General features: G+C 39.5%; 1 protein-coding gene across 5 annotated transcripts in view; it reads left to right on the top strand.

Moving 5' to 3' along the window:
* TPST1 (tyrosylprotein sulfotransferase 1) overlaps nucleotides 1–20899 on the top strand; it is a 403891-nt gene that overhangs the window by 336694 nt on the left and 46298 nt on the right. For 2 of the 5 annotated variants that reach the window (XM_053707438.1, XM_053707436.1), the window contains exon 5: nucleotides 11725–11755. The exons of the other annotated variants lie outside the window; for them this stretch is intronic. In XM_053707438.1, coding sequence (XP_053563413.1) covers nucleotides 11725–11754 — 30 coding nt within the window. In that variant the 3' untranslated portion in view covers nucleotide 11755. The remainder of the gene's footprint in view (nucleotides 1–11724; nucleotides 11756–20899) is intronic. 5 annotated transcript variants of the gene reach the window in all.

Genomic DNA, 20899 nt, shown 5'->3' with positions numbered 1-20899 from the left:
GGTTTCTCATCAGACAGATTCAGATACGTTGGCTTTTAAATTTAAACTAGAACACCTCCGCGTACTGCTCAGGGAGGTATTAGTTACTCTGGATGACTGCGACCCTATGGTGGTTCCAGAGAAATTGTGTAAAATGGACAAGTACCTAGAAGTTCCTGTTTACACTGATGTGTTCCCTGTCCCTAAGAGGATTGCGGATATCGTTACTAGGGAGTGGGATAGACCAGGTATTACCTTTGAAAATGTTCCCCATATCTAACCCCATGCGGGACTCGTGGCAGACGGTCCCTAAGGTGAAGGGGGCTGTTTCTTCACTTGCTAAACGCACAACCATACCAATTGAAGACAGTTGTGCTTTTAAAGACCCTATGGATAAAAAAATAGAGGGTTTACTTAAGAAAATTTTTGTTCAACAAGGTTTTCTTCTCCAACCTTCTCCAACCTATTGCGTGCATTGCTCCTGTAACTACTGCAGCTGCTTTCTGGTTTGAGGCGCTGGAAGATGCGCTCCAGACGGAGACCTCATATGAGGACAAGTCCTTTAAGATAAAGAACAAACAAAATAATTTTCGTTCCTTTCGGAATTTCAGGAGCGGTCTCGCTTCATCCTCCCCTGCTACAAAGCAAGAGGGTAACTCTTCGCAACCCAGGTCAGCCTGGAAACCTTACCAGGGCTGGAACAAGGGTAAACGGGCCAAGAAGCCTGCAGTTGCCTCCAAGACAGCATGATGGGGTAGCCCCAGATCCGGGATCGGATTTTGTAGGGGGCGGACTCTCTATCTTCGCTCAGGCCTGGGCAAGAGACGTACACGATCCCTGGGCCTTAGAGATTGTATCCCAGGAATATCTTCTAGAATTCAAGGACTCCCCTCCAAGGGGTAGGTTCCACATTTCTCGTCTGTCTACAGACATGACAAAGAAAGAGGCGTTCTTACGCTGTGTAGAAGACCTACATACAATGGGAGTGATCCACCCAGTTCCAATTGCGGAACAAGGGCTGGGTTTTTACTCAAACCTGTTTGTGGTTCCCAAGAAAGAAGGAACTTTCAGACCAATCCTGGATCTCAAAATTCTAAACAAATTCCTCAGACTCCCATCATTCAAGATGGAGACCATTCGGACAATCTTACCAATGATCCAGGAGGGTCAATATATGACTACCGTGGATCTAAAGGATGCGTATCTGCACATTCCTATCCACAAAGATCATCACCAGTTTCTCAGGTTCGCCTTTCTGGACAAGCATTATCAGTTTGTGGCTCTTCCTTTTGGGTTGGCCACTGCTCCCAGAATTTTCACAAAGGTGCTAGGGTCCCTCCTGGCGATTCTAAGACCGCGGGGCATAGCAGTGGCGCCTTATCTAGACGACATCTTAATTCAGGCGTCGATTTTCCAAAGAGCCAAGTCTCACATGGAAATTGTATTGGCCTTTCTGAGGTCTCACGGGTGGAAGGTGAACATCAAAAAGAGTTCTCTCTCCCCCTCACAAGAGTTTCCTTCCTAGGAACCCTAATAGACTCGGTGGAAATGAAAATATTTCTGACGGAGGTCAGAAAGTTAAAACTACTTGCCGAGCTCTTCATTCCATTCCTCGGCCATCTGTAGCTCAGTGCATGGAGACAATCGGACTAATGGTAGCGGCAATGGACATAGTCCCTTTTGCACGGATACACCTCAACCACTGCAACTATGCATGCTCAAACAGTGGAATGGGGATTATGCAGATTTGTCTCCTCAAATACAGTTGGACCAGGAAGACCAGAGATTCTCTTCTCTGGTGGTTGTCTCAGGATCACCTGTCTCAGGGAATGTGTTTCCGCAGACCAGAGTGGATCATCGTAACGACCGACGCCAGTCTGTTGGGCTGGGGTGCAGTCTGGGACTCCCTGAAAGCTCAGGGCTTATGGTCTCGGGAAGAAGCTCTTCTCCCGATAAACATTCTGGAACTAAGGGCGATATTCAACGCGCTTCAGGCATGGCCTCAGCTAGCTGCGGCCAAATTCATCAGATTTCAGTCGGACAACATCACGACTGTAGCTTACGTCAATCATCAAGGGGGAACAAGGAGTTCCCTAGCAATGATGGAAGTAACCAAATTAATCAGATGGGCGGAGGATCACTCTTGCCATCTCTCAGCAATTCACATCCCAGGAGTAGACAACTGGGAGGCGGATTTTCTAAGTCTTCAGATTTTTCACCCGGGGGAGTGGGAACTCCACCCGGAGGTATTTGCCCAGTTGACTCAGCTATGGGGCACTCCAGAATTGGATCTGATGGCGTCCCGTCAGAACACCAAACTTCCTCTTTACGGGTCCAGGTCCCGGGATCCCCAGGCGGTGCTGATAGATGCTCTAGCAGCGCCTTGGTCCTTCAATCTGGCCTATGTTTTTCCACCGTTTCCTCTCCTCCCTCGTCTGGTTGCCGGAACCAAGCATGAGAGGGCTTCAGTGATTCTAATAGCGCCTGCATGGCCACGCAGGACCTTGTATGCAGACCTAGTGGACAGGTCATCTGTTCCACCATGGACACTACCAATGAGGCAGGACCTTCTAATACAAGGCTCTTTCAAACATCCAAATCTAATTTCTCTGCGTCTGACTGCTTGGAGATTGAACGCCTAATTCTATCAAAGCGTGGTTTCTCTGAGTCGGTTATTGATACCCTGATTCAGGCTAGAAAGCCTGTCACCAGGAAAATCTACCATAAGATTTGGCGAAAATATATTTTTTGGTGCAAATCCAAGGGTTACTCATGGAGTAAGATTAGGATTCTTAGGATATTGTCCTTTCTCCAAGAAGGATTGGAGAAAGGATTATCAGCTAGTTCCTTAAAAGGACAGATATCTGCTTTGTCTATTCTTTTACACAAACCTCTGGCAGAGGTACCAGACGTTCAAGCGTTTAGTTAGGCTTTAGTCAGAATCAAGCCTGTTTATAGACCTGTGGCTCCGCCATGGAGTCTGAATCTAGTTCTTTCAGTTCTGCAAAGGGTTCCGTTTGAACCTTTACATTCCATAGATATTAAACTTTTATCTTGGAAAGTTTTGTTTTTGGTAGCTATCTCTTCTGCTCGAAGAGTTTTAGAGTTATCTGCTTTATAGTGTGATTCACCTTACCTGGTTTTCCATGCAGATAAGGTAGTTTTGCGTACCAAACCCGGTTTTCTTCCTAAGGTTGTGTCTAATAAGAATATTAATCAGGAAATTGTTGTTCCTTCTCTGTGTCCTAATCCTTCTTCGAAGAAGGAACGTCTGTTACACAATCTTGATGTGGTTCGTGCTTTAAAGTTCTATTTACAAGCAACCAAGGATTTCAGAGAAACAACTTAATTGTTTATCTATTCTGGTAAGAGGAGAGGTCAGAAGGCGACTGCTACTTCTCTTTCCTTTTGGCTGAAAAGCATCATCCGTTTGGCCTATGAGACTGCTGGCCAGCAGCCTCCCGAAACAATTACTGCTCATTCTACTAGAGCAGTGGCTTCCACATGGGCTTTTAAAAATGACGCTTCTGTTGAACAGATTTGCAAGGCAGCGACTTGGTCTTCGCTGCATACTTTTTCCAAATTTTCCAAATTTGATACTTTTGCTTCTTCGGAGGCTATTTTTGGGAGAAAGGTTTTACAAGCAGTGGTGCCTTCCGTTTAGGTATCTGTCTTGTTCCCTCCCTTCATCCGTGTCCTAAAGCTTTGGTATTGGTATCCCACAAGTAAAGGATGAATCCGTGGACTCGATACATCTTACAAGAGAAAACAGAATTTATGCTTACCTGATAAATTACTTTCTCTTGTGATGTATCGAGTCCACGGCCCGCCCTGGCTATTAAGTCAGGTAGTTTTTTTGATTACACTACAGTCACCACTGGACCCTATGGTTTCTCCTTTTTCTTCCTAACCTTCGGTCAAATGACTGGAGTGTGGAGCTAGAGGGGGAGCTATATGGACAGCTCTGCTGTGTCCTCTCTTTGCCACTTCCTGTTGGGAAGGAGAATATCCCACAAGTAAAGGATGAATCCGTGGACTCGATACATCACAAGAGAAAGTAATTTATCAGGTAAGCATAAATTCTGTTTTTATAACAGAAGCAGAGATCCTCATGTAATTACTGTAGATACCATGATGATTCCTCTGTGGTACAAGCTGGTGTATTTTCCTCTGATCACTACTTCATCTGACGATCTAGTAAATCACATAGTGTAAGCAGGATGCTATCCTTCTAGTCTGATCAAGAATGTTTTTTTATTTGAGGTACAGGACAGTATATATGTTATTTCCTTATATTCCTGGTCTTCTCTTTTTAGGTTCTTTTTCATTTAGATAATTTCTAGTGTTTGCATTTAGAGCATTACTTTTTTCTAGCCATATTTAACAAATGTGGCGAGAAAAATATTATTTGGGATATAACTTCTATAATATTGTAGTTTGGTTCTATAGTTGCTCTTACATCATGCTGTGGAACCTGTCCACAACTTGTCTATAAAATCCATTTTAACTTTACTTGACACTTTATACACAGATAGGAGATTTTGTTATCTTTTCTTTCTCCATATAAGTTATGCCTTGTCTATACCTAATGCTGACATGAGGGGGGGAGGATATGTAAATAGCAAGAAGACATCTGGTAACTTCTGCCTTCTGTAAATAGGCACAAGTGTGAAGAAACTGATTTATGGGTAACTGGGTTTTTAATGCAATTTTAAGATGTGCTGGCCACTTTCAGAATCACACAACCCATTGTTGTGTTATTGAAGGTGACAATACCAGAGAAATACTATTTGTTTTATTACCAATGATTTAGAAACACAATTTTGCAAAGTAGATATTGCAGGTTAAACTCAAAATGTGATCTCCCATAAACTAATTTAAATAATGAAAATATCACACCATTACAATTTGCATTCAATATTTATTTTGCTTGGTTTTGCTGAAAAATATCTCTAAAAATTGTGTTTTTTCCCGCTTCTTTCTAGAAAGGATGGAACCCAAATTTTAGATTGCACATCTAACCTTAGTTGGCCACAGTCAAAGGAGAGGAGATAAACATACTCACTAGGGTTTTAGTGGTCTGCTCTAAGACAGTAAAACTTTGCATATTGTGCTAAAAAGGGGACAGTACTATGTTTTGTTTTTTTAAAAGAAAACATTTATTTAAATATTTTGCAATTCATTGCTTGTTTATTGCTATAGTTTATACATATATAAAATATCCTGAATTTCCCGTCAAGCTATGTTATAAAGTAAAAAAAAGATACAAATTCTTCATACCATTATAGAGCTGGATAATCCAACCAAAGTCCTTCACCCTTCAGCGTGCTACCTTTTTTTTCTGGTAGCACACTGAAATTGTATGTTTGTGTGCCACAAATTTTAGTATTTTGCAGCATACTACCACACTTTTTGCAACCCATGACTACATGCAGTTAAGGTGAAACACCTCTGCACCTTTAGAATAGACAGTGTGCACACTTAGGGCTCATCGGTGATGCTGAAGCCGTGAATGTTCTTATATCTTTATATATATATATTATATATATATACTGAAAAAAGGATGAACGTAATGTTTGGTACTTGAGTTACTTTATATTGAAAATATAGTTTAGAAGTATTTTGTATGCCTTATATAGGATGTATATTTAACTCACTAAAATGTCTTAAAGGGTATGGGGGATATTTATCAAAGCGTCAACTCAAAATACGCTGGAATTCCACGTCGTAATTGTCGCAAGATTGATCCGCCGTAGTTATCAAAGCTTCAAGATCGGCAAATGTGGAAATTTGTGACGTAACATACAATCCCGCGATCTCAATCCGACGCACATCGATGCGAGTTGAAAACCCGTGGAATTCGAGCGGAATCGTGTTCATTCGCCCTCCTATTTGACACTATTTGAAGCTGGGACAAAAAGAGAAAACTGAGCAAGTCCGTTGTATATATAAAACTTAGCATTTATTGCACCCATGTGGGTATTTAAAAGTTCTTGGTTACTCCACCATAAAAGACATAACAGCACATAGGTTTAGGGTACAGCTGTGTAAAGCATACGCGTTTCAGCAAAAGCCGTAATCATAGCCTAACTAAACAGTTACGCGTGCGTCTTTTCCGACTCAGTGTATTTGGTTTTCAATCCACCACCCTTTAGGTCATGGATGCCATAGAACTCAATGGGAGTCTGAAAACACAGAAAGCGTATGGTCGATGCTGCAAGAGAATGAAGTATATTACATAATAAAAGTAAATTAGAAACTTTATTAAAATTGTATACCCTTTGTAAATCAAACAATATTATTGCTCCACATTTGTTGCTCTAGTAGATATAGGGATAAAAATGAAAAATACATTACTACTGATGGATTATGCTACAACTTTGTATCTCATTACAAATCAAGGGGACAATATTATTTGTACATAGTTGGTGCAAAGTTTTGCCCCAAACGTGTCGCCCTAATAGATATAGAGATAAAATTAAATAAATACACAACATAATATAGCTAACTTCATTTTTATTTTTGAAAAAATATATGTGCACCATGTTATTACAAGTCCCACTCTACACTTCGCGCCATTTTTGATGCAACACTTTTCGCACCGATTATGACACAAACTCTTAAATAACCCACACTCGTGAATTTTTCCACCACTTTTGATTGGAATATGCATAATCACATGATTTGACATCAGCCAATCTGATTCAAATACACATTATAAACTATCACTGATTAATTAAAATTCTCGATACTTGTGTCACTCATCGGAACTTGTAAGTGCCATTTGTTACATTGTGTATTATACTTTGAAAGTATGTATTTGTGAAATTAGTATTAAAGATAAACATTGATGCTGACATTAGAACACACAGTATAATATTTTAGACAAGGATTTTAAAATTCGAATTGATGTTTGATTCAATATAATCTTAAACTGATAGCTCAAAGGGAAAGCCCACATAACTTTAAACTGTCATGATTCAGATACAGCAGAAATTAAAATCACCTCTTTACTGTCATGCTATTTTCAGTGTATTTCTTCCTTCTCTTGAATCTCTTTTTCAGTAAGAAATGTCATTTTATATGCCAGCCCATTTTATAACACCTGTGAAGGAGTGGTTTTTAAAAATAGATTGCAATCAGGAGGGGTTAGACAAGTGCAGAGAGAAACCTGGCCCAGTTCTTAAAGGGACAGGAAACCCCAAAATATTATTTCATGATTTAGATAGAACATACAATTTTAAACAACTTTCCAATTTACTTCTATTATGAAATTTGCTTAATTCTCTTTGCTTAATTCTCTTGTTATCCTTTGCTGAAGGAATAGCATTGCACTACTGGCAGCTAGCTGAAAACATCTATTTAGCCAATCACAAGAGACAAATGTGTGCAGGCACCAATTAGCAGCTAGCTCCCACTAGTGCAACTTAAATTTTTTCTTTCCTATGCCTTTAAAATATCCATTGATTGCAAATAAATACATATGATACTCTGATTACTAAAATATGTATATACAATATTAAAAATAATTCTAATAATTCACTATCCACTTTGCACCAAATATGTCGCTACTTGCTATATTCGCAATTAGTCCTGCTCAGAAAAAGAATACATTTACACTATCTATACTATAATTGCGTTTGTAATGTCCGTCGGCAGTTGCGCATGCATCCTCAATGGAATGTTGGCAGTGCGAGTTAGCCAACAGAAGTCGCTGCATCCAGGTGGATTCCAAAAATGGCAGGGTGGTGAAATAATCCACCGGGATGCAGCCACCCTGCCATTTTCGGAATACACTGGGATGCAGCGAATGCAAATGGAGCATTACAAAAAAGAAAAAAAAACATTCCCCGCACAAAGTATATAAAAAAAAAAAAAACGAACCTCCCACACGAAGTATTAACACATACACCGCAAACCCACACATCACAAAATAAAGTAATAAAGCCATTAATCCCTTAACCGTCAACCACCCACATCGCAATAAACCTAATTACCCTATTAACCCCTAAACCGCAAAACCCTCACATCGTAATAAACCTAATTACCATTTAACCCCTAAACCGCAAACCCCCCACATCGCAACAAAAATAATTAACCTATTAACCCCTAAACTGCAAAACCCACACAGCGCAATAAACCTATTTACCCCATTAACCCCTAAACCGCAAAAAACACACATCGCAATAAACTTGATTAACCTATTAACCCCTTAAACCGCCAAAACCTACAATGCAAATAATTAATTATTACTAAGCCCCCAACCTAACACCCCTTAAACTAACACCCCCTAAAATAACACAAATTAACTAAACAAAATACTAAAGTTACAAAAAATAAGCTTAGATTACAAAAAATAAAAAGGCTAACATTACAGAAAATAAAAAAAAACAAATTACCCAAGTTTACAAAATTAAATTTAATCCCTATGAAAATAACCCCCCCCCCCAAATAAAAACATCCCCTACTCTAAGAAATAACTACTATTAGCCCTTAAAAAGGCTTTTTGCAGGGCATTGCCCCAAGATAAACAGCTCTTTTACATTTAAAAATACACAAAGTCCCCCCTAACAGTAAATACCCACCAAACCTCCCAAAATAAAAGAACCTAACACTAAAAAACCTAAACTACCCATTGCCCTGAAAAGGGCATTTGTTTGGGCATTGCCCTTAACCCCCAGGTTGGTACTCACCATTCCTGAAGTCCGACGGAGAAGGTTCTGTTCCAAGCTGTGAAGTCTTCTTCCAAGCGGCGATCTCTTCTTTCTTCTTCCAGGAACAATCCACAGCGGAGGGTGGAGCTGAAGACCGGCGACCCTGGAGCTGAAAACCACGGAGCCATGGTGCGTGGAGGATCCTCTTAGTACGATTGCTGCCGTACACTGAATAGTGAATTCAAGGTACGCGATTAAAGATGGCGTCCCTTGAATTCCTATTGGCTGATTTAATTCTTCAAATTCAAATCAGCCAATAGGATGAGAGCTACTTAAATCCTATTGGCTGATTTAAACAATAGGAATTCAAGGGACGCCATCTTTAATTGCGTACATTGAATTCACTATTCAGTGTACGGCGGCAATCGTACTTAGAGGATCCTCCATGGCTCCACGGTCGCCGGTCTTCAGCTCCAGGGTCTCCGGTCTTCAGCTCCGCCCTCCGCTCCGCGCCGGATTGTTCCTGAAAGAAGAAAGAAGAGAACGCCGCTTGTAAGAAGACTTCACCGCCTTGAACAGGACCTTCTCCGCCGGACTTCAGGAATGGTGAGTAACAACCTGGGGGTTAGACTTAGGTTTTTTTAAGGTTTTTTTTTGGGGGGGTTGTTTTATTTAAATTAGGGATTGGCAGTAAAAGAGCTAAATGCCAAAAAAGATGCCCTTTTCAGGGCAAGCGGTAGTTTTTTTAGTTTTAGGTTCTTTTATTTTGGGGGGTTTAGTGGGTGGAGGGGTTTACTGGGGGGACTTTGTGTATTTTTAATGTAAAGAGCTGTTTTTTATCTTGGGGCAATGCCTTGCAAAAAGCCCTTTTAAGGGCAACTGGCAGTTTATTCTTATATTAGGGGGGCTTTTTTATTTTCATAGGGATTAGGTTTAATTTTGTAAACTTTGGTAATTTGTTTTTTTATTTTCTGTAACTTAGGTTTAATTTTTGGGGGTTAGACTTAGGGTTTTTTAAAAATAATTTTATTTTTTTTAGATTAGGGATGGGCAGCAAAAGAGCTAAATGCCCTTTTAAGGGCAATGCCCATACAATTCCCTTTTCAGGGCAATGGATAGTTTAGGTTTTTTTAGTGTTTATTTTGGTGGGTTTTACTGTTAGGAGGGACTTTTTGGTAACTGCAAAAGAGCTGTTTAACTTAGGGCAATGCCTTACAAAAAGCCCTTTTAAGGGCTATTGGTAGTTTAGCATTAGGTTAGGGGGTGTTTTTATTTTGGTGGGCTTTTTTTATTTTCGTATGGATTAGGTTTTCTTTTTTTTTCCCTGTAATATTTTTTGTTTTATTAACACAGACTGAGAGGGGAGAGAGAGAGCAAAAGAGAGGGGAGAGAGAGAGCAAAAGAGGGGGGAGAGAGAGAGCAAAAGAGGGGGGGAGAGAGAGAGCAAAAGAGAGGGGAGAGAGAGAGCAAAAGAGAGGGGAGAGAGAGAGCAAAAGAGAGGGGAGAGAGAGAGAGCAAAAGAGAGGGGAGAGAGAGAGCAAAAGAGAGGAGAGAGAGAGAGCAAAAGAGAGGAGGGAGAGAGAGCAAACGAGAGGAGGGAGAGAGAGCAAATGAGAGGGAGGAGAGAGAGCAAATGAGAGGGAGGAGAGAGAGCAAACGAGAGGGAGGAGAGAGAGCAAGCGAGAGGGAGGAGAGAGAGCAAACGAGAGGGAGGAGAGAGAGCAAACGAGAGGGAGGAGAGAGAGCAAACGAGAGGGAGGAGAGAGAGCAAACGAGAGGGAGGAGAGAGAGCAAACGAGAGGGAGGAGAGAGAGCAAACGAGAGGGAGGAGAGAGAGCAAACGAGAGGGAGGAGAGAGAGCAAACGAGAGGGAGGAGAGAGAGCAAACGAGAGGGAGGAGAGAGAGCAAACGAGAGGGAGGAGAGAGAGCAAACGAGAGGGAGGAGAGAGAGCAAACGAGAGGGAGGAGAGAGAGCAAACGAGAGGGAGGAGAGAGAGCAAACGAGAGGGAGGAGAGAGAGCAAACGAGAGGGAGGAGAGAGAGCAAACGAGAGGGAGGAGAGAGAGCAAACGAGAGGGAGGAGAGAGAGCAAACGAGAGGGAGGAGAGAGAGCAAACGAGAGGGAGGAGAGAGAGCAAACGAGAGGGAGGAGAGAGAGCAAACGAGAGGGAGGAGAGAGAGCAAACGAGAGGGAGGAGAGAGAGCAAACGAGAGGGAGGAGAGAGAGCAAACGAGAGGGAGGAGAGAGAGCAAACGAGAGGGAGGAGAGAGAGCAAACGAGAGGGAGGAGAGAGAGCAAACGAGAGGGAGGAGAGCGAGCAAAAGAGAGGGGGAGAGCGCAAAAGGGGTGGTGAAATAATCCACCTGGATGGATTCTTTCACCACACTGCTTTTTTCGGAATCCACCTGGATGCAGCATAAGCTGCATCCAGATGGATTCCAAAAATGGCAGGATGATGAAAAAATCTGCCTCATCCAGGTGGATTTTTTCACCACCCTGCCATTTTCGGAATCCACCTGGATGGCAGGGTGGTGAAAGATTCCACCTGGATGCAGCATAAGCTGCATCTAGGTGGATTCTTTTACCACCCTGCCATTTTCGTAATTCACCTGGATGCAGCATAAGCTGCATCCAGGTGGATTCCGAAAATGGCAGGGTGGTTCCATCACCACAATAGACTGCCCTTCCGAAAATGGCAGGGTGGTTCGGTGGTTCCGTCACCACAATAAACTGCCCTCTGGGCAGGCTTTCCCACTAGTATACAATAATGGGCTGAAAAGAAATGTGCTTGTTCGTGGACAGTAATGAAATTTTATACATAAAGTTGGGAAAAACCCGAATAGCCGCGACATCCATGACTGTTAGTTAACACCAGTCCGATGCTCTTCGCATCGTACTTGACGCGCAGGTTTTTGATGGCTTTTTTGATAAATAAGGAGATCGTATTCAGATCCTCGTCCGCAATGTTTGGCAAGCGTATTGACTCCCATGAATGCAACATAGTTGACGCTTTGATAAATATACCCCTTAATCTATTTTTTTAAATTATTTGATATATTTTAAAACATATATGGTTTCTTGTGTTTTAGCCAAAGAAGACAAAAGAAGAAAAATCCTGAGGCAAGATTTGTCTTTGCATGGATTATTAGACTAACTACTGTTTTACCTACTTGCAACTAATGTTTGGCATTTGATATTATTAATTATGGCACAGTATCTTAAACTTAACTGTTGCTACTAGTATGGAACTTCTGCATGCTTTAATACCCTAAATGTAGTCTGCCTCTGAAATCTTTCACTAATGCTTGCAATAAATAAAGCATATTAAAGTATCTGTAATTTGATTAACATGTTGCATTGAAATATGGTGCTGCGAAAAAATATGCTAAAACTAAATTTAAAAGTCTGCTTGAATCTGTTTGAAATATTAATTGCAACTAAATCGCATTCATAACAAATTAAACCATTTAATTAAAACTGTTGCAGGATAGATAATTTACTTTCAAGGAACATTCATTTTCGCCCTCCCAATCTAAATTCCAGCTGCACATAATTTTGATACTCACTCATGTTTTATTATAACTGCGTGTGATTCCTTATGATTGGGTTGCATGCGTTTTGCCCATTTGGAAACACTGAATCACTTTCAGCTTCTATTTAAATATACCATCCTTGTCCTTTCAAACCATTTTTTTTGTTCTACTTGAATAAATTGGTATCAGAATCTAAAACTGTTACTCTAACCTGACAAGTTTTATATATAAGAATTCTGCATTATAATACAGGTGGCCCTCAATTTACGCCGGGGTTAGGTTCCAGAAGGTATGGTTGTAAATCGAAACTGTTGTAAATTGAAACCCAGTTTATAATGTAAGTCAATGGGAAGTGAGGGAGATAGGTTCCAGGCTCCTCTCAAAATTGTCATAAGTAACACCTAATACATAAACCTAATAAAATAATCACACAACACAGACTTCACTTGCATTTTTCTGCAAACAGTTCTTTCTGTGCATTCCAATCTGGACTGATTTATAGACAGGAAGATCTTGTTCCTTTGAAATCTGCTCAATAGCTCAGGTCTGGTTAAACGGGTTAATTTCAGCTTGCTTGGCTTTGCTGCAACACAAGTGGACAGCTCCACCTACTGGCTATTTTAATAAATGCACTGCTTCTCAATGCTTTTTCAATAGCAGTCACATGACTGGAAAAAAAGGTTGTTATTCTGAAACGGTGTAAACTGAACCGTTGTAAAACGAGGGCCACCTGTAATCCGTTTCTATAATAGTTACTACTGCTGCAAGGTTCCACACATCTTAAATGGTTATTGGGTAGACAGAGGGGACATTTAAACTGTAGCCCATCTCAGTGTGAGTTTCACCTAAGGCTAGTGATGTACACTGCAGAAATCTTTGATGAGAAAGAGGAGACAAGAGATTTATATGTGCTTATAAAATCAGTACTGGGAACCGAAAATGAATGGAGCAATAATGGAAGGCGAGCTATCTTTTGTCAAAGGGAGCATCTCAAAATAAAATTAGATTATAATCAATTTTTTATTTAAAAATTACATAGAAAAATATTTAATGTTAAGCTTAAAGTAAATGTAATTTTTACTGATTGGTACAAATACACATGCATAATTATCTATTTGTTTGGCAACACATCTGCTTTCTAAGGGCCACACAAAACCTTAGAGGGCCAGATGTAGCCCATGGGCAGTAGTTTGAGCAGTCCTGAGATAGAGCATGATAGAACATGCATTTTTAAAAACATTGCTGCAGAAACTGTCACCCTATTGTACTCAAGATACATGCATGCTCCTGAGCCTACCAAGTTATGATTTATATGGAAAGGAAATACATTTTAACAAATGCCTAGCGAACAAAGTACATTGGATAACAGAAGTAAACTGGAAAGCTTGTTTTCATAATATATGCAGTCTCTAAATTAAGAGACTTTTTAAAGGGACAGTAAAGTCAAATTTAAACTTTCATGTTTCCAATAGAGCATGCAATTTTAAACAACTCTACAATTTACTTCTATTTAATGTATTTATTCTCTTGGTATCCTTTTGTTGAAAACCCATCTACGTAGGCTTAAGAGCAGCAATGTACTACTGGGACCTAGTTGCTGATTGGTGGCTGTACACATACAAATGTTGTCATTGTTTCACCCAATGTGCTCAGCTTCCTGTATTGCAATGCTGCTCCTTAAACTAAGGATACCAAAGTAATTAAACTAATTTGCTAACAGAAGTAAGTTGAGAAGTTGGTTTAAACTGTATGCTCTAAATTCTGAAAGAACAAAATTGTATTTCTTTCATACAGGTGTTGAGAGCCCACAATCCATTACTCATGGGAATTACTCATCCCTACCACGGGGGAAGGAGGCAAAGATTTCCAAACCCTAAGAACTCTGTAAAACTCCTCCAACCTCACCAGTACCTCAGTCTTGTCTTTGCCTCCATCTAGATGGATTTCTGCTTGCTTTGTTTTTTTGACCAGTTGCCACTTGTCAGCCATTTGGCGTTACTGCATGTTTTGTTTTACCATTTTAATGTTGTTGCTGCTTCTGAGGCAGCCTTTGTAATGTGTCCTTCAGGGAGTTGTCTCAGGTTGATATATTTTTGTCTGTTGGTTATTTTTTATTGCCGTTTTTAGGCTCTATTAGGGTTTTGGATTTAGTTTCTCAGTGAAAAAGATGTTTTTTAGATCCCTCCATTTTCTGTTATTACTCATGGACTCCACAGCTCGGGCATCAGTTCCGTGGAGTAATGGGTTGTGGACTCTCACCACCTGTATGAAAAAAACCCCATAATTTATGCTTGCCTGATAAATTAATTTCTTTCATCGTGGCAAGAGTCCACGAGACTCTACCTTATTTTTTCTTGGCTTGTCCCCCCCCCCCCCCCCCCCTTTATGTGGCACTTATTACTTTTCCTTCCCCTTTGTGCACAGCTATACATTAGACTGAGGTATTGGTGAGGTAGAAGGGGTTTTTATAGATTTTTTGGGGTTTTAGGAATCTTTTTCCTCCTCCTAGTGGTAGGGAAGGGTAATTCCCAGGAGTTATGGATCGTGGACTCTCACCACCATGAAATAAATTCATTTATCAGGTAAGCATAAACCCCTTTAACTGAAAAGTTTTATGGCAAACAGAGGCACAGTGGCAGGAGATGGGGTGAACATGAGATTTGGTAAAGTAGCTGAAAAAAAAAGTATAGGAATCTCAGATCCCCCATCAATACACCCATTGCCAATAACCACTGGTGCAGAGTAAAACAGGTTATTCGCACCATCAATGCATTATGCAGAGAATAATATACACAACATGGTGGATTCTGGGGAATAATTGTCTACATCAACAGCACACTCATTAATTTATATGTGCAAATAAGTTGATAAATCAAATACTTGGTTTCAAATGTCAAAGGATGTTACCTATATTCTGGTTACAGAGATTTATAAAACGGAATGTACAATTAACACAACCCTAACACCATTATTTACTTATAAATAATCTAGGATATTTTTTTGGGAAAAAGTTTTTCTATTAATTTTGCATTTAGGTGGATCTTCCAGACCGTACATTTCTCTGTTAACAGGAACTTTACAGAAGTTGGAAAATCTTTTTGGCAGCATAATAAAAAAATAAAAAAAATTCCTAAGCTATGCTTTATAATAAAAACTTGTGTTACTGTTTAGTTCCTTTAAGTCAATTTGCAAAGATTATCATATTGACTTTGTTTCTTTTCTGTAGTTTAAAAACATACAAAAAAAATAGTTAAGCCTTTTGACTGCTTTAAAAGTGTTTTTAATCTTTTGGTGTGTTTTTTATTTTACCAAAGAGAGGGTCAGAAATTCCATTTCATGTTGTTTCATTGGATAAATACATTTGGTGAAGCTTCCTATTTTCTGAAAGTGTTTATTCATATCATTTGATATAGATCAGACTCTGCTTTCTTTTTTCCCCATTTAACTAAAAGCTGAATTTCATGCAACATCCTTCCAGTCTGTGAGGATTTTTCATTCAACTGCTAAGGAGGAGTCCAAAGGGTGTCTTCTTTGTTATACACCTCTCAAGCTTACTTGAGCAGAATTCAGTTTTAGTACCACAATCTTTCTTTTTTTTTGACCTTTTATATTTTTAGAACCAGTTTTTCTTAGTTGTTTAACAAATTTTCCAAAGACGTGGCTTCTTCTCTTAGATGTATGTGTTGTATATATTTTTTTATTCCCTTACATTTAAGAGATACATTTGATGGTGGCTACTGCAGAGTTTTGCTGTTTTACTTAAAATTAATGAGTAGCTCAGGCCTTTGCTCTTAATACAGTGTTGTTTGTCTTTGATGCTGAGACTGGTTTGTTTTCTTCAATTGCTTTTCTTTCTGATACTATTTAGATGTTTTAACAGAACCAGCACAGATCAGATGTTCAGTTTGGGACCTGGCCCACCTAACTGGGCAGTTTTATTGGTAAGTTCACTAGGTTTCCAATTTTTGTTTGTTTACCAAGATTTGAGAGCATTGGCTGCAAGAAGTATCTCTAATGCTGAAACAATATTCTCCAAATATTGGAGTTGAGCAGTTTAGCTGATACAGCTTATTTATTTATTTTCTTCTGTAAATGTCTTGGCAAAAACTGGAAGAGAACTAATTTTCAAAAAATCCTGTTTCTCCTTTGGCTGTATTACTAAAGATTTTTCCTAGAGACTTTAGACATCCTACGGTTAATTGCTTCTAATAAATACCACCTAATCTGATGTAATGCAGTTTTATTTCACTTAACCAATAACACATTCATGAAGAGACTGCAGTTTCAAATATGTTTCACAGTGTTGTTAACATTTTTGAAATTCCAAAGACTAAAATTCTGATGACTGAGTTTTAAGTTATGTTCAGGTTATATAGTTTAAACATCTGATTCCTTTAGGGTTGATAATAATGTTTATTAATACTTGAACTGTTCAGAAACTAGACTGGGAATAATCCATATGCACCACCATGATATAATGCTTGAAATTGGGTTTTAAGAGGTCAACATTCTGGAAATAGAAAAGTCAATAATTCATAGCTGCTAGAAAGATATATTTTGATTTAATATGGCTGTTGCTTTTTCTTTCCTAAGATATGGTGAGTCCACGGCTTGAGTAATTACTGTTGGGAATATCACTCCTGGCCAGCAGGAGGCAAAAAGCACCACAGTTAAACTACTAAGTATCACTCCCTTACCCACAACCTCCAGTCATTCTCGTTGCCTTAGGTGCATGGAGGAGGTGAAGCTTAGGTGTCTGAAGAAAAATTTTCATCTACAAGCAAGTTTTGGGCTATAGCCGTATTCCACGTCATTCCTTGCAATCGGGTAATGGTGTCTTTAAAGCAGTTAGGAACTTGTAAAGAGGTACTTACTGAGTTTTCCTAACAATTGCTGCACTGGTTTAGAAAGCCAGAGTTGTCTACTCTGTTCTTCCTTTTTTAAAGGTCTCTGTGAAGAACTGTGTCTTGGTGCCATATGAGGCAAGCAGGGCAGCTCTTAGGAAAGACTTGGAGAATTGAACTCACTAAACATTGCTGATCCCAGAACTATTTAAGCTTGCCGTATTTGTGACCTCAGAGAACTGAATAAGATCGTTGAGACCGGTAGCAAAGGCCTCATTTTCTTCAATCCTACCAACCCCCTGTAACTGGGGTTTGCAGCGTAGATACAACTACCACTACTCTACACCGACTAGATCATGGAGGACACCAACAGACTCATACAAAAATTATTGCCAGAACTAGATCAGATGTGCAGGAATTTTGAAAACCTTATACATACAGTACGTCATGCACATGTGGAAGACAACATCCTGAAACAAGAAGAAGATCCTACCGCAGAACCAGTTGATCGATATTGGAGGCATTCGGGTCCACCTAGAGAAGAGAAAGAATCAGACTACAATTTGGCACACATCTGTGAGAGTCCAGCACCCCTTATCCTGAACCCTGTAAGAGGTGATGCGGCCAGCCCCTCCCAGGGTGATGGAGTTATATCAAACTTGGAGATAAAGACAGAATACCTGCCATGCCAGATAGATGAGCACACTACTTGGTCAGGAAAGATTCTTCCACAACCTTATGAGAAACAGAACCGTTTCATTATTCTGGATTGTTCCACCCTCATTAACACATTCCAGGAGAACACCACCGGATTAGTTTTTGCGCTCAGTGCTACTAGGGGAGGGGAGCACCTTCTCAGACTGCAAGTCACTAGGATGTCTGCTGACGAGGATTCGTGTTTTTCATCTTACCGGGTATCTTGCAAACACCAGTTGCCATTGCCAGTAGAAGAGGTTACACCACTTTCCTCTTGGATGCCGCCCAAACACGGCATAGGTTAAACGGATAATACACTGATGGGACCAGCTGAGAATCCTTTTTTTATTTTTTTTATTTAGTATTTGACTTTACTATATTTTTCCATTAAAGTTGATTCTTACAGTGGATGCCAGCACCCCCAATACTATTGCATAATGTTTATCTGGAGTACTGTACTGTGAGCTTCTTACTAAATCCCTAGTAGGAAGACGTTCCTTATTGCAAGAAAGCTACGGACTAGCATGTGTTCCTCTAAACATGCAGAACCTGCATTTCATTAGCCATATGAGATGATCATATTGCAGCATAAATTGACAGGGACTCAGTTAATATGTTCTACTAGCCCATGGGTTCCTATTTTGTCATTCCTGCTGTGAAAACTCTGATCCTGTTACATTCAATTACCATCCTTTCCACCTGTGCGTTATATAGTGAATGTGATAGCTTGTAATCATTAGATGTACCACTTAGCACATCAGAATAAGATAGCCTGACAGCTCACTCCTGGCTCCTATAATTATATCCATCTGTCTATATAAGTGTATATACTTTTGTATACCCCCAACACTATTATTCATGCCTCACAACAAATAGATAATTAAGTTCCATAGTTCATCTTGACACATGTATATTACACTGCACTAGTACATCTTTGTTTAATATTACCCACTCTAGATATTTAGCTTTAATGACACACCTATATTACACTGCATGAGTATCTCTGTGTTTTATATGGCCTCCTCTAGATATTTAGCTCTTATGACACATGTATATTACACTGCGCTAGTATGTCTGTGCTTTATATTACCTCTTCTAGATATTTAGCTCTTACTATTGCTCTGGTTATTACTTTCTTGTTCAGTAATTATTTGCATGTAACAGACATGCAACACTCATATGTGTGGTAGTTCTACTTACATTGTTTTGAATGTAATTGCAATATCATATCTGTACAACCTCAAGAAAAAAAATTCTTTAAAAAAAACAAAGAAAAAAAAAAACTATATCTTCTCATACATTGTAACTGTCTTCATGCCGGACAGCGGAGCTGGTAAGTACTTTTTCTTCCGGTTGGGGAGACCATGCACTTAACAAATTAAAATACACTGCTATTTTATTGGGACATAGATAATCCTGTTGTATGGGTTACACTGGGGCATGAAGCCAGGCCACTGTAGCATGTGTGAGATTAATCTCTTTTAAAAAGAAAGGGTAAAATGTTTTTATTAGGCTTTATTTTCTGACACACATTTACTTGATAAAACAATGCAAGTTTAAACTGAAAGTAAGGCTTACTTTTCTATTTCAGCAGCTTATTCATTTCCCCATTGCTTTAAAATAAACCGATGCAACATTTGAAAAAACGGTTATTTCCGGTACTCATTGTACCAGGAAGCTATTTTTAGTGCCTCTCTGTGTCGTAGCAGTAATTTGAGCTCGGCAGTTGCGGTCGCATGACCGGCTTTACTTCATAATGTTTCTGAGGAAAAAGTTGTTTTTCTCTATTTTTGGGGGATCCTGTCTTAATTGGTAGAGGTAAGGCACCTCAGTAATTAAGGTGTGGGGTTGCCTGAGGGGTATTTTAGAAGGTTTTTTATGTTTATTAAATGTTTTTTTCTTAATTTTTCTCACATAATTTTAACTGTGGATCGATCCTAATTAGGGATAAAATGAATTTTTTCCCAAGTAAATTTTTTCCTTAGTGAATTTTTTCCTTGGCTTATTTTAATTGAATATTAAAATCTTTGAAACTTATTTGTACAAGTTTATTTACTGTTTCATAACATGTCTGATATGGAGCAAGAGCCTGCTCTCATGAATTCATGCTTATTATGTTTAGATGCACAAATTGCAGCTCTTATCCAATTTTGTTCTTCATGTGTCAAGAAAACCTTGCAAAATAAAGGTAAATTTTTTTAGCCTAATGTCTCTCAGGATGATGCTGTTAAAATAATACCTTAGCTTTCTCCTGCTACATCCCAAGCCTCATTGGCATCACATGCAGTGCCCTGCGGTTCCTCTATAACTCCTAGTGGAGTTTATTTAAAAGCAGAAATTGCTGCCCATGTATCTTCAGCGGTATCTGCGGCATTAGCTGCCATTCCCAGATTACAGAGAAAACGCAAGAGGAAATCTAGAAATTCAGAAAGTAAGGTGCCTGTCCTCATTTCTGCTTTCTAAGTTGCGTCTGATGAGAAAGATACATTGGGACTTTCTGAGGGTGAAATCTCAGATTAGGACAGTATAATTCCTTCTTCTGAGACTGAGGTGGTATCCTTCAGATTTAAGCTTGAACACCTTTGTGTATTGTTAAAGGTTTTTTTTTTTGCTACTTTAGATGACTCCGATACCCCTGTCGTCACTCCTAAGAAATCGAGTAAACTTAATAGTTTCTTTGATGAACCTTCCACTTCTGCTAGGGAGATTATCTCACAGGAATGGGAGAAACCTGAGGTGTCTTTTTCCCCATCTCCCATTTTTAAGAAAATGTTTCCTGTTGAGGACTGCATTAAAGACCCTTGGTATACTGTACCCAAACTGGAAGGGGCCATTTCCACTCTGACTAAGAGAACCACTATTCCTATTGAGGATAGCTGCTCTTTTAAGGATCTGATGGACAAGAAGCTGGAGGCTTAGTTGAAAAAGAGTTATGTTCATCAAGGTCTCCAATGGCAACCTGTGGTGTGTATTGCAACCTTGACTAGAGTGGCATCTTATTGGTTCGAAGCCTTGTCTGATTCTCTTCAAGTAGAGACTTCCTTGGATGAAATTCAAGATAGGATTAAAGCTCTTAAGTTGGCCAATTCCTTTATTGCAGATGCCATTTTACAGGTTGTTAAACTAGAAACTAAAACTTCTAGTTTTGCTGTCCTAGCCTGCATGGCGTTATGGTTGAAATCCTGGTCTGT

This window comes from Bombina bombina, chromosome 3 (assembly GCF_027579735.1).
Source record: "Bombina bombina isolate aBomBom1 chromosome 3, aBomBom1.pri, whole genome shotgun sequence".
Taxonomy (NCBI): Eukaryota; Metazoa; Chordata; class Amphibia; order Anura; family Bombinatoridae; genus Bombina; species Bombina bombina.
Note: the sequence above shows the minus strand (reverse complement) of the source record. Positions and strands in the feature narration are given on the sequence as shown.